This window comes from Belonocnema kinseyi, chromosome 10 (genome assembly GCF_010883055.1).
Source record: "Belonocnema kinseyi isolate 2016_QV_RU_SX_M_011 chromosome 10, B_treatae_v1, whole genome shotgun sequence".
Classification (NCBI taxonomy): Eukaryota; Metazoa; Arthropoda; class Insecta; order Hymenoptera; family Cynipidae; genus Belonocnema; species Belonocnema kinseyi.
In genome coordinates, this window is record NC_046666.1 from 34,398,871 (window position 1) to 34,413,151 (window position 14,281).

At 29.9% G+C, this 14,281-nt stretch overlaps 2 protein-coding genes across 3 annotated transcripts in view; both read right to left on the bottom strand.

Moving 5' to 3' along the window:
• Nucleotides 1-173: 173 nt before the first annotated feature.
• LOC117181774 overlaps nt 174-14,281 on the bottom strand; it is a 28,318-nt gene continuing 14,210 nt past the window's right edge. Inside the window, exons 1-6 of one of the 2 annotated variants that reach the window (XM_033374741.1) lie at nt 4,752-4,855; nt 4,550-4,644; nt 4,008-4,118; nt 3,483-3,620; nt 2,956-3,093; nt 174-424 (exon numbers count right to left, since the gene is read on the bottom strand). In XM_033374741.1, coding sequence (XP_033230632.1) covers nt 312-424; nt 2,956-3,093; nt 3,483-3,620; nt 4,008-4,118; nt 4,550-4,607 — 558 coding nt within the window. In that variant the 5' untranslated portion in view covers nt 4,608-4,644; nt 4,752-4,855 and the 3' untranslated portion in view covers nt 174-311. Of the gene's footprint in view, nt 425-2,955; nt 3,094-3,482; nt 3,621-4,007; nt 4,119-4,549; nt 4,645-4,751; nt 4,856-14,281 lie in introns of those variants that run through there. The other variant, XM_033374742.1, reaches the window with a different exon arrangement.
• On the bottom strand, nt 9,856-10,616 carry LOC117181776. Its single transcript, XM_033374743.1, has 2 exons — nt 10,506-10,616; nt 9,856-10,426 (listed from the first exon to the last, which is right to left on the bottom strand). The coding sequence occupies exons 1-2, from the start codon at nt 10,555-10,557 to the stop codon at nt 9,891-9,893; spliced, it is 588 nt and encodes a 195-aa protein (XP_033230634.1). The 5' UTR covers nt 10,558-10,616; the 3' UTR covers nt 9,856-9,890.

Sequence of the window (14,281 nt, forward strand, 5' to 3'; positions counted from 1 at the left end):
TAGATAATATAATAATAATCTTTTTTATGAATAATAAATTATAATCAAATATAAGTTTATTCAAAGAAATAAATAAATTTAAATAAAAACGAATAATATAAAATATGGATCTTGAATATAAGGAGGCTCGGTGGCTTGGTGTCGGAGGTTCGATCCCTGAGTCGGTACGTCTGGACATTTTTCTATGTACCTTTACCGTGGTTCTGGTGGTTCACATCCCACCTTAAGCTGTTGCTCCCATATCATGCAATTGGCTGCATTCCAGTCCGTGGAGGATGGATTAAAAACCAGATATTACCCAATATGTCAAATTAGACAGCAAAAGCACGATTTGGATGATATTTTTTACGTATTATATTTTGAACTTGATTTTGGTGATCACCATGTTGAGAAGGGCTATTCCAACGCTGGACTATACTTAAATCTGTAAAAACACAAATAGAAACAAATTTACTACTGAAACTGTAATGAGCCAATTTATTTAGGGTACTGTGCCAGTAAACTTCTAGCCAACAACAACCGCCATAGGAGGCCAATACTGATCTGGTGAAAGCCAATCTAAAAATTGTAACTCTATTCCGCAACACTACTTCCTTATTCTCCTTTTTCAGAATTCATTTTTTGGCTTTTTCCTACATAATGCAATTAGCTCGCTCTCTCTCTCGCTCTCTGTCAAATCTTCTAGATTTTTCATTAAATCCTCTTCCTGCCTACTTCCATTAAAAATCGACTTCAATCTCTTTTCCATACACTTTCCTGCCTCCTCATCACATGTTCATCTCTACTGCTCCCGCTCCATCTTAACCACCCTATGCCAGCTGTTGCACCCTTTTTCTTTCCATCGTTCCTCTCTTTGTCATTATCGGCTCCTCTATTCCCTAACAATCTCTACCCCTTACTTGCATACTACATTCGAACCTTATTTCGTATTTCCCTTCTTCCCATTTGAACGTCCCACGTTGCACTTCCTCTTTTTATCCATAACCTCCAAAAGTTTATGCAATCCTCATTCCCTTTTCTCTCCTCCCCATCTTCTTCTTCAAGGTTGACTATAAAGCACTAAATAGGAGTGAGCTTAACAAGCACTATGGCCTGTTTCCTGTCCAGAATTTCTGTTCTTTCTTTTCTCCCATCTCTACTATTTCCACAGTCTCCGCAAATGTTTCTTTCATCCTTTCTATCAAATCTTCTACTTCTCTCTCTTTTATGACCGTCAATAGCACCCACCAGTTCCGGGAGTGAAACGTTTCTTTAAGATCCACAAACAGTGCAACTGGTCTGTGGTCCTAATCCCTTCCCTGAAACCCATTTGGTTGTGTGGTATACTTCTCGCTTCTTCCACCTGTCTTTTCAGCGTCTTCCTAAGCACTGTCGCGTAAACTTTACATCCCACTGATATGAGTTTGATACCATTATATTTCTCCACACCTTTGCACTCTCCCTTCTTAATTAATGGCACAACGAGCCCCGTGTTCCATTCCTCTGGCCACGCTTCACTTCTCCAAACCTTGTTGTAAATCCTCTATATTTTCGCCCCCATTCTTCCATATCTCAGTGCTTCATTTTACAGGATATCCCTACCTGTTGCCTTGATTCCTTTCAGCCTTGTGGTTGCCTTATTCACCTCTTCCCTCCTAACCTCGTTTTCGGTGTCTTCGTCCCTTGCTACCGCTTTTCTTCCTTCATCCCTCGTTCTATTTTCGACACCCCTTACAGAACCTTAAAATACTCCCTCCACTTGTTTATCCCGATACCTTCATTTATGCCCTTCCTCATATTTTACTGCTTATCACTTCCTAGTCCCTCCTCTCCTTTACCATTTTCTTAAGCTCTTCCATCCAGCTTTTTTTCTGTCTGTCTTTCTTCCTTAACGTTTTCTTGTGATCTATTTTTTCCTGTTAAACTACACTTTCTCCATTTCCACTGTTCTCAACTTTCTTATACTCTCCTTTAACCTAATTTTAGTTTCCCCGCGTGCATCGTCTCATCAACCTCTTCTTATCCCCTTTTCATCTTCTTTCGGTCTCCCTTAAGTTATTAATCATTCTTTTAAGTTTTTCTAGCAGTTTTTTTCTAGCAGGCGATTGACACGCCATCGAGCGTTTCCGGGGAAGAAGATTTGTTATTACTGTCGATGATGAAAAAAAAGTAAAAATATGAAAAAATGGGGAGAGATCCCTTTGTTGAGAATGTCCTTAAGGGGGGGGGGGGCTCTGGAAATCGGACAAGTAGGAGGGGGGAGTCTAAAATTCCGGAAATTTAGCGGACGTCTTTTCTGGACGGCCTCTCTCTGAGAAACACAAGGGTACCGACTTAATCCACAGTGCCGACTTAGGACTACTCTCCCCTAATTGTTCAATTGAATGAAGAAAAATGAGAATTTTCTACAAATTAAATGTTCGTGGTGTAGTAGTGGCAAAGGTTGAAAAAAATCATTTTTTCATACAAAAAAAATGGTCGAAACCGAATATTTTTGCTTGATTTAAATATTTTTAATAGTTAATTACAAATAAAAGAAACTATGAAAGAAAATAAATTTCTTTTGCAAAAGTGCCGGCCGCATAAATGGAGCACGGACTTTCCGGTTACAAACTCGGAGCGCTACCGTCTAATCCAACCAGAGTTGAAGGACTATTACATCGCGGTCTACATAGGGTGCTTGGAGTTTTGTAAAGCCATTTTTCTCGTAAATGGCTGAAAAGCGTATCTTATTACTTTATTATATTACAAGTTTGATTCTGACCTATTACTGAGAGGAGTATAACTCCAAAAAAAATTTCGCAGAGTGTAGTTTCCCCTTGTGAGCTAGTACTGGTTCAACTAAAAACACACTTGGTACCAAGCCAGTACCAGTAGTTAGTAACGCGACAGTAGTAGGCCAGTACAAAACAGAGTTATCGTGTACCTTCAAATCAAATAATGTTAATAATAATTTGAATATAACTGAAACTATACCCGAAGACTGACGATGAAGGAGAGGATCAGTACTGCCCACTACTGGAAGATTGTGGGTATGTGGCTGATTATTTAAAGAGCCTGCACGTTTAACTTGTAGTTTTGAAGACTTTTTCCAGCCATGTTCTGTTCTCAAATCTGTAAAAAGATAACTAGAGATAATTTTACTACTGGCATTTTAATGCGCCACATTATTTATGGTACTGTCTCAGTCTACTAGTGGTCAAGAACAGGCACGGTACCAGGATACTAAGGGTACTGGCATGAAGTTATAGTGTTTAGCAAAGCTAAAACTATAGCCAGTAATTACGGAACTGGGACAGAACCTATTATTGTACTGATCCAGTACAGGAACCACTATAATAAATTATACTGGCCAAGCACTTTTCACTCCACACTCTTGCTATCAAACCAGTACAATTAGTATGTTAGTACCTCGCCAGCAGCAGGCCAGTAGAAGACGTAATTATCACGTTACTTTAAATCAAATAATATTAATAATAATTTAAATATAACTGAAACCATACCAGAACGTTGGTAATGAAGGAGGGGATCATTACTGTCCACGACTGGAATATTGTGGGTATATGGCTGATTATTTGAAGAGCCTGCACGTTTTACTTGTAGTTTTGAAGGCCTTTTCCAGTCCTGGGCTGTTCTCAAATCTGTAAAAAGACAACTAGAGACAGTTTTACTACTGGCACTGCACTAAGCCAAATTATTTACGGCACTGTACCAGTCTACTAGTGGTCAAAAACAGACACGGCACCAGGCTTTTAATGGTACTAGCATGAATTCAGTGTTTAGCAAAGCTAAAGCTAAAGCCAGTAATTATGGAACTGAGACAGTACCTATTATTGTACTGATCCAGTACAAGACCTACTATAATAAATTATGCTGGCCAAGCACGTTTCACTCCATACTCTTGCTATCAAGCCACTACCAGTGCTATTTTTGTACAGCGCCAGTAGTATACCAGTACACAGCATAGTTATTACTTAAATTAAAATCAAGTAATATTAATAGTAATTTGAAAGTAATTAAAATTTTACCATAACGCTGTTTCTTAAGAAGAGGATCATTACTGTCCACTACTGGAAGTTGTAGGCCTGGACGTCTTATTGGTAGTTTTAAAGGTCGCTCGATGACCGCTGCACTTAAATCTGTAAAAATTGACACATAATCTGAATTGAGAAATTCTATTGCAAGGATTTTTTAGAACGCCAGGTCATGAACTAAAGCTACTATTGAAATTACACTCAACTCCCGATATAAGAGCCTCCGTTTTACGATATACCTAGAATTGATGGCCTCCGAAGTTTCGTGATGAGAGAAGACGCTCAGCTAGATAGTTGCATCAGGTTGCGTCATGCGTTCAAATCCAACAAATAAGGTTCATGCATTCCTGTCTGTTCAAGATTGGATACCCCTGATTCAGAATCCAGACCACTGCGAGCCATGCCCGAAACCGATATTATATCGGGAGTTGAGTTTTGTTTCAAAACCTTCTGATTATTGTGAGAATTTAAAAACTTATTTTCTAAGATATTATAATATTATATATATTATTAATATATTACAATATTATACGCACCAATAGAATAACAACAAATCGTCAAGGTAAAGAACAGAGCACCAGTATGTGGCTTCATTCTCTTTCTAGTAGATATGTAGACATAAGTGATCCGTCTAGATTTCGTAAAATGAAAAATATAAAAAATTTATTATTATAATATTTCATTGAAATTGCATTATCAGAAATTGTACTTTTACAAAACAAAAAGAAAAAAGTTTACGTAATAAATTTTCTAAGAACTTTTTTTTGTATTACAAGATCAAGGTATGCAAAAGTCCTTGTTTAAACAAGGAACGCTACTTTACATGAGATGAGGGTTATCTGATTACGGCACCAACATCTCCGCAGATGTTTTCTTGTTCTTCATATATAGCAACCTTCTTTTCACTAAAGTAAAATCTTAAAAATAATTTAAATCTTCATTAAAAATTTCCTGAAATCTTTTAAAATATTCGAATTATTGAAATCTATATTAAAAATGGCTTGGAATCCTTTAAAATATCCAGAATTATTTCAAATCCTTCAAAATCTATTAAAAATTCTTTAGAATCTTTTAAATTTATTAGAATAAATTGCAAATGTTTACAGCTCTCGAAAATTCCTGAGAATTTTGAAAAATACCGTAAAACTGTTTAAATTCTTTTAAATTCTTTCAAATTATTGGAATTTATTAAGAATTGCTGGAAATATTTTCAAATACCTTACAATATTTCAAAATTCTTTCAAATATTGTTAAGTACCTTGAAAATTTTTAAAACTGTTGGAAATTTCTTGAAATTTTCTAAAATACCCTAAGATCTTGATAATCCTTTGAAACTCCTTCAAATTACTGAGTGCAATTAACAATTCCTTGGAATCTTTTAAAACACACTACATCATTTTAAATCTTTTTGAAAGTCTTTGAAATTTCTTAGGTTTTTCAAAAATACCCTTAAATCATAAAAATCCTTTGTACCCCTTCAAATTACTGCAATCTATTAAAAATTCCTTGCAATTTTTAAAAAATACTAAAAAATTAGTCAAATCCTTTGAAAAACATTCAAATTACTTAAATCTCTTTAAAATTTCTTGTAATCATTAAAAATACCATCAGACATTTCAAATCCTTGAAATTTTGTAAAGCTCTGCAAAATATCTTGGAATTTTCAAAAATATCCTAAAATCTTAAGAATCTTTCGTAATCCCTTTAAATTATTGTAATCTATTAAACATTCCTTTGAATTTAAAAAATAACCTAAAATCATTCAAATCCTTTGGAACCCCTTCAAATTTTGCAATTTATTGAAAATACCCTGGAATCTTTTTAAATATATTAAAACATTTCAAATCCTTCAAAATATTTTAACATTGCTGGAAACTTATTAAAAGTTTTCAAAATTTCTTGGAATTCTCAAAAATACCTTTAAGGCCACGTGACAAGTGGGTCACGTGACCAGATTCCTACTTTACCCTCACGTTTTTTATTTCCCAACTTATTTTCACACGAAGCGCTACATCGAGTTGAAAATTTGGGATAATAAATATGAAGCAATAAGAAAGGTTGGTCTGGTCCTAAATTTTAATAATTATGAAAAATGTAAAAGAAATTATTTACAACAAAAAACTTTTTTTATAAATATACAAATTTAGGACCAGACCCACCATTCTTAGTGTTTCTTGTATCGTATTCCAAATTTTCAGCATGATCTGGCGTTTTGTGTGAAAATAAGTTGGGAAATAAAAAAAGTGGCGGTAAGGTAGGAATCTGGTCACGTGACCCACTCATCACATGGCCTTAAATCATTAATATCCTATTGAACCCATTTGAATTTCTGGAATCTATTCAAAAATCTTCGGAATTTTTAGAACATTATTTAGAATTTTTAAAAATACCTTTAAATCTTTAAAATCCTTTGGAACCTCTTTGAAATTATCGACATCTATTTAAAAATCCTTGGAATCTTTTAAAATACCCTGAAACATTTAAAATGCTTTGAAAGTTTTTTAATGCTTTTAATCTTATTAAAATTCTTGAAATTTTTAAAAATACCCTGAAGTCTTGAAAATCCTTCGGAATCTCTCCAAATTATTATTTTTAATCTTTTGAAACATTTCAAAGTTATTGTAATCTATTGAAAATTCCTTGGATTTTTTAAAAATACCCTTAATTCATTTAAATACTTCGGAACCTGTTCAAATTATTGAAATTTATTGTAAATTTGTTGCAATCTTTTAAAATACTATCCAATAATTAAAATCCTTTGAAATGTTTTGAAATACCTTGAAAGTTTAGAAAGCTCTTGCACATTCCTTGGAAATTTTAAAAACACCTTTAGAATCTTTTAAATCCTTTGGAACCCCTTCAAATTATTATGGAAAAATATTATTGTAATCTATCAAAAAATTTCTTGGAATCTGTAAAGTACCCAGAAATGTTTCAAAAGAATTTAAGGCAAGTTAGAAAAAGGTAGAAACCTGATTTCAAGAAAGGTCATTCTATGGGTTATTTTATTAAATAAAAAGTGACTAGCATGGTATTTTTAATAAAAAGTGACTATAGTTCATTTTATATAGTTACTAGAAAGTAAGAAAGAATTTTTTTTCTAAACTTTTAACCTTTCAAACGAAATTCCCGTACTTTTCCTGATTTCCAGGTTGTCCCTGACCTGCGCTCTCATGTGAATAAATACAATTTTACATTAATGATCTTAAATTTTTCCCAGCTTAATAATACACATAAAAGTGATATTTTTTACCCTTGAAATTAAGAAATAAAATGCTATATGTAAATAAAATTACTTAATACATTCACGTAAGAGGTAAGTGAAAAAAACGTTGTTAATTATAGAATTAATGATAAAAATTAAAAAAGTTAAAAATTAAAACAAATGAATTAAAATTAAGATTATTATTAATTAATTATAGAACATTCAAATAAAATAAAAACTAACTTAAATAGAAAAAATTTATTTTAATCATATAAGACATTTTGTACAATATATAACAAAATGTCTCCTGTTGTTTTTCTCGAAAATAAAGCAAGTCCAATTTTCAAGCACAACAATTTAAGAAAAATAAAAGATTCTTTTGCCAAAAATGTTAATTTTAATTTTAGTAAAATATATTATACTACTTATTCTTAATAAAACGCTGTTTTTTAAATATATGTATGTAATTTTATTTTCCGTAATTATTTTTTTCCTTTATTAAAAACGGAAGATATTTATCCGAAAATTAATGCAGTAAACCCACAGACATATAGAAGTATTAAACTAAATACTTACAATTTATAACTTATTGGTCATTCACAATTTCATTCATAACTTCAAATATTATTTTAAGTCATTTCAAATACTTTAAAACTATTTTTTAATTTTTTGTTCGAGATATAGGTAGAACCAATGTTCAGTTAAAATTTGTAAGAAATATCATTTTAGTGTTAATGTTATAAAAAAAATTAGTAAAAGAATAAACTTTTTAGTAAATTCTCGCTATAAATACTTCCTTGAGCATAAATGAATAAGATTTTTTCAAAAGTAGATCATACTTACAGTGACTGGTGGTAATTTGTAATTGCTTAAACGAATTTCAAAATTAAGTTCACAACCTAATAACATTTCAAAAAATTGATGGCATTTTATTTTCGAACTCTACTGGAAATGAGTTATCGAGAGTGTTAGAAGAAAATATTAGTTATTTATTTTTTATAGTACTCAAAAGTCGTACTCCCGTCTATACCAGGAAGTAATTATTTCAAATTTGTTTTAGCTACTTATTTCCGTATCACGCATATTGAAAAAAGTTTATTATTTATTTTCTGAAAGAGGATCGCTTTTTGTATTTTCAATCTATTAGTTCTTGATAATTGCTGACTTTGATGATTTTTCCGAATTTTTAAGACCTTTTAGAGAATCTTCATTCTAGTCAAAAAGTAAAATATCTTGCGCGGGAGATTAAAAAAAATGTGTTCTAAAAAAATGAATATCTGTAAAAATCACGTTTATAACTAATTATATTATTGTCCTGTTAAAATCACGTATAATAATCAATTGGAAAAAATATTTTAAGAATTGCCATTTTAAATAAAAAAAAGTTTTTAGACCAACTACGGTAGCTAGGTGGTGATTCTCGAATCGTCGAGATTTCGAATGTTAGACACTGACGGGCGCGGTTAGCACTCGGATGGGTGACCTTCGCGATTCTAGTTTAGTCGTGTTTTCACTGCATTTAACTACTGTCGAGCAGATTTCGAATATGTATGTGGTTGATGCTATTCGAATATCGACAACCAAAATAGTATCTCTATAACCCACTGTGCTCAGCAGTTTTGGTTTTCTGCAGTTTTCCATTTCTCTGACCAAATTTTCAAGTGTAAGCGAGCGCTGCTATTAGAAATTCGGATAAAGGATCTGTAGGAGATTTTAATTCCTGACACAATGAGTAAGATTCATTAAACTAATTGAAATCCGTGAAAATTTCACATTAATGAAATCTTTGATCTGTTCACATTTCATTTAATATAAAGCGTTTCTTTTTCATTCTGAAAGTTTATAAAAAAATGTAATGAAAAAAAATCTGATTATTTTGGTTTGTTTTGCAAAAACACATAGCTGTTTTTGTAAACAAATTAGTAGATTAAAGTATGAATAATTGCGTTGAAAATCCGCAGTGTTGACTAAAATTCAGTTAATGGAAGAAAATATTTTTTGCCAAAAGTACAAATGTTTTTTGGTCTCCTGCGACTGATATTTAAAGTTACTATTTTACGATATAGAAAGTTTCGAAACAATGAGATGACATAATGTTGCCAAATTTTCGAATCCCGAATGTGGAAAAATATCGAAACAATAATTACCAAATTAGAAATATCTCACAAAATAAAAATTCCGAAATTTTAGAACCTGAATGTTCAAATTCCTGAAAATAGCAAATTGATGAATTTCTAAATTCCCGAAAAAAGTGAATTTTGTTAAACTTTCAAAAGCCAGAAAATACTAAATTGTCGAATTTTTCAAATGTGGTCTCTTAATTCTCAAGTGAACAATTTATTTATTTTCAATTTATTATTTTCGGGAATTTAAAAATTCAGGTCCTAAAAATTTCTGGCATTTACTATTTCGCCAATAAACATTTTCGGTATTTTTTCACATACCAAAACAGGAGGAAAAAGGGGAATTGATAAGAAAATGTGATGTAGCTGTCAAATAAAAGAAACAAATTTGTAGCCAATAATCTTTTATATTTATAATAAATTCAAATAATTTACAAAGATTCTTATTACAATTTTTTGTTCACACAAAAACGAATCCATGATTGATCGATACATATAGGTGTCAACAATATTTCTTATCTTATAAACCGAAAGCACACATATATAATTCTAATCATGTTCAGGGTCAGGAATTTTATTGAGGTCTAGAAAAGGTTTCTTTTCCTCTGACGGAGGAAGGTTGAGGTCCATTTGAGCACGATTTGGAAGCTGATTGTGATTTTGGGGAGAATTATTATGTTCTGAAGAACTGCCTTCTATTTTAAAAGGATGCTTAGAAATTCTGTAAGATGGAATATTATGACTTTGTGGGTTTGAATCCAATACTGTAAAGTGTCTTTCATATGGTCCATTGTCTTTCCGATTTGGGCGTTTTTGGGGACGAAATTGTGGTCGGGATTGCTGAGAAAATTGACGACGGAATTTGGGACTTACTTGCGAACCAAGTTGATGAGAATGAATACTATTGTTGAAATTTATAATAAAATTATTTGGATGTGGATATTGTGAAAGATAAAATTTGTGCCCTACAAGATGAGAATTAACTTCTGGATTTTCATTTTGTGGATCATTTGAAGAACTTGAACTTTGTGGACTCTGGATTGGTAGTTTTGAACGACCTCGCCTGCCCGTAGCTGAACTTGAATCTTTAAGCAATAAATTTAAGATGGGGGCTTTCATAGTATTTTTTACTATAATATTTTTCAATACAAAATTAGTACGTACCAACAGAAAAAGAGAAAACCACAACCAAAGTGAGGAGCTTCATACCAATCATTTTCTTGTAATTAAAGAAAACTGATTCTTCCAAAAATGTATGAAATGCTAAAATAACAACTTTCGAAATCACTGATTCAGCAGCTGTTGTTGCTTATCTGATGAGACAGCTTCTCATTATAAGCCTCATATTCTTATCTTTATGGCATGAATACTTCTAAGCAGGTCATATTTTACAATCTAGATACGTTTAAGCTTGCACATACAATACATAATCATTTCTCGTCAATAATATTTAGCGCTGTGAAGAAAGATTGCAATAACAAGAATGATTGAAATTTACAGAATAAAATTATCTCGCGGGGATAAGGGATAATTTATAAACTATGTCACCAATTTTGAGCAATTCACCCCCCCCCCCATTGACATCCTTCTATATGGTTATGCCCCCTCCCCGAAACTAATGTAGCCTTCAGTTAAAAGCCGATTTTACGTTTATACTGATTTTTGTGTGTATTTATAGCAGCCTCCTGTCACCCAGAAATCTTCAAGGTAAACTTATCAAATGTGTTTAACAAGTTTGTTTCGGTTGAAAATATTAATTACCTTCACTGAAAATTTAACTATTCAATTTTTTGTTTCAAAGTTGCCTTTTATAGTTGAAAATTCAGGTATTTTTTTTTAATTCGTCTTTTTTGGTCAAATAAGTTTTGTTCTGGACCTTTTTTTATATTTCTAAACAACTTCTCATTATTTTGATTGGCTACGATTAAATCTGAACCAGAAATGATGAAAATCGCGCGATTTTCAAATCAAATTTCACAAAAAAATTTACAATTTTTAAGAATAAAATAAGGAAGAAGTTAACACGAAATATAAAGATATCAAAACACTATGAAATATATAAAAATATAAATATTCTGAAAATACTTTCCATTCTATGTTTAAAAGTTACGTTTTTTAGTTGAAAATTCAGTTATTTTGATGAAAATTCTTCTTTTTTAGGTGAAGATTAATATTTTACTTGAAAATGTAATTATTTTGTTAAAAATTAAGTGTTTATTTAAAAATTAATGTTTTACAATTGAAAATTTAACTGTTCCATTTTGAGTTTAAAATTGGTACTTTTTAGCTGAACATTAATGTATTTTGTTAAAATTAGTGTTTTTTGTTAGTAAATTATTCTTCTTGGTTACAATACTTAGTTGAAAACTCGTTCTTTGTTTGATTGAAAATTAATTTTTTTAAATATAAGTTTTAATTATTTTACATTTGGATACAAAATAATTTTTTTATAGTTGAAAATTCAACTATTTGGTTAAAAATTGACGTATTTTGTCCAAAGTGAATTTTTTGAAGAAAATTCATGTTCGTGATTGAAAATTCATTTTCTTGGCTGAAAGATTCATCATTTTTGTTACAAATGTATTTCTTTGGCAGAGAATTGATCTATTTTATTAAAAATTCTTCTCGTTTGTTTGAAAACATTTTTTTAGTTGAATGTTTAACTAGTTCATGTTTTAGTTTTCGAAAATTTATTTGTTGACAATTCAAATACATATTTAGTTGAAAATGCATCATTTTTGATGAAACATTAATATTATTGATTAAAAATGTATTTCTTTGCTTGAAAGTTCAACTGCTTCTTGAAAAATTCATTTTTGGATAAAAATGTTTTGTTTGTTTGTTAATAACTACAGTATTTTGTAAAAAATCGTCTTTTTTAAAGAAAATTAATCTTCTCAGTTTATTCGATTTTCGATTTAAAAAATTATCTTTTTAGTTGAAAAACAAACTATTTGATTGAAAATTAATTTATTTTGGCCAAAGTTAATTTTTTTGTAGAAAATTAATCTTTTTGGCTGAAAACTGCTATTTTTGGTAGCAAATTAATCTTCTTGGCTGAAAAATGCATATTTTTGGTTAGAAATTCAACTTATTAGTTAAAAATTCAATATTTTGGTTAGAGGTTTATTTTGTTCGATGAAACATTCATTATTTGCTTTGAAAATTCATTTCTGTGACTGAGAATTTATTTATTATGTTGAAAATTCGTCTTTTATAAAGAAAATTTATCTTCTCGGTTGGAAATTTATCTTTATATTTAGAAATTTCGTTATTAGGGTAAATATTTATAATTTTAATTGAAAATGTGTGGGTTTTTTGTGAAAAATTTATCCTTTTGGTGGAAAATTTATATATTTTTTAATTTATCTTTTTTGGTAAAAAATGTATCTTCTTGATTAGAAGTTCAACCAATTTGTTATAAATTATTTTTTTTTGTGGAGGAAAATACATCATTTTCGTTTAAATTCACCTTTTTGGTCGAACTTTCATCTTTTTAGTTGATAAATCATCTATTGAGTTCAAAATTTATTTTTTTTCTTGAAGATTTAGAATAAAAATTGTTTTAAAATTTATATTGTTCGTTTAAAATTGAAATATTTAGTTGAAAAATTCGACATTATCGGTTGAAAATTAATTTGTTTACTAAAGAAATTTACTATTTCATCTTTGGTTTAAAATATAAAATTTGCCTTATTCTTAGTTCAGTTTTTGCTTGAAAACTTATCTAACGTGTTTAATAATTTTGTTTCGGTTGAAAATCTGAATTCTTTTAACTGAAAATTCAACTATTCGATTTTTTGTTTGAAAGTTAACTTTCTTAGTTAAAATCCAAGTTTTTTTCTAAATTCGTCTTTTTTGGTCAAATAAGTTTTGTTCAGGACATTTTTTCTTATTTTCAAACACCGTAATTCCATAAATTATGCCAATGTGTATCGCTCCGGATTCCAAATCTGGTTACAAAAGTGAAGTTAAAGAACCCGAAGATCCCGAATAAAAAAGTTAGAAACATTTCAATAATTTTGAAAGATTGGAGGGAAAACATTTTAATTTAAAAAGTTCTAAAGATTTATAGGAAATTCTTAAATGATTGTTTTGTAAGAAATTTTAAAAGGAAAATAAAAAAAGATCAAAAAATTTTTTAAATTATTTTCTAAAATTTGTAAAAAGTGTGTATTAGATTTTAAAGAAAATTTGTGCAATTTTGGCATATTACATAATTTTAGAAAATCTTTTAGTAAGTTTAAGAAATATTCAGAAGTTTTGAAAATAATCAAAAACAATTAAAACTTGTAAAGAGTCTTTAAGAATTTTGTAAAGTTTGAAGCAAATGAAACACAATTTTTTAAGTTCCTAGGAAACATTAAAATAATTTTTTAATCCGAAAAATTAATCTTCAGAGATTATTTAAAAATATTTCAAATTATTTCAAAACTGTTGGAAGAAAAATCCGGAATTTTTAAGGCATTTATTATATTTTGCAGAATAAATAAAAAATACAGGAAAAATTAAAATAATGTTTAGATATTAGAAGGGTTAAAAGTCCTGACAGGAATAAAAAAAAGAATTTTCTTTATATTCGTGTGAAAATTTGATATAATTTTTTATTTTGAAAAATGGATTTTAAGAGGTAATTAAAAAAAGTTTTTAAGCATATGAAATGATTCCCTAAAACTTCGAAAAAGACTTTAGAAGATTTTAAAGCAAAATATTTTAATTTGGTAAGATTAAAAAATAAAATCAATTAAAAAGTCGAGTAAATTCGGGAAATATTTAGTAGGAAAAATAATAATTTTCAACCAAAAACATTCAATATCTCGAAAGATACTCAGAACGTTACGATATGTAGATTTAGGGAAAAAAATTCTCTAAATTCTAAAGGGTTAATATATGTGTAACTTTTCTTTGACTGGGACTCCCCCTACTATTTACCAACCGTA

Excerpts from the sequence above, each read along its gene's own strand:
- LOC117181776 (XM_033374743.1), bottom strand. The coding sequence starts at position 10,557 with ATGATTGGTATGAAGCTCCTCACTTTGGTTGTGGTTTTCTCTTTTTCT. Across the intron at positions 10,427-10,505 it reads GGTTTTCTCTTTTTCTGTTG|ATTCAAGTTCAGCTACGGGC; the intron begins GTACGTACTAAT and ends TATTGCTTAAAG.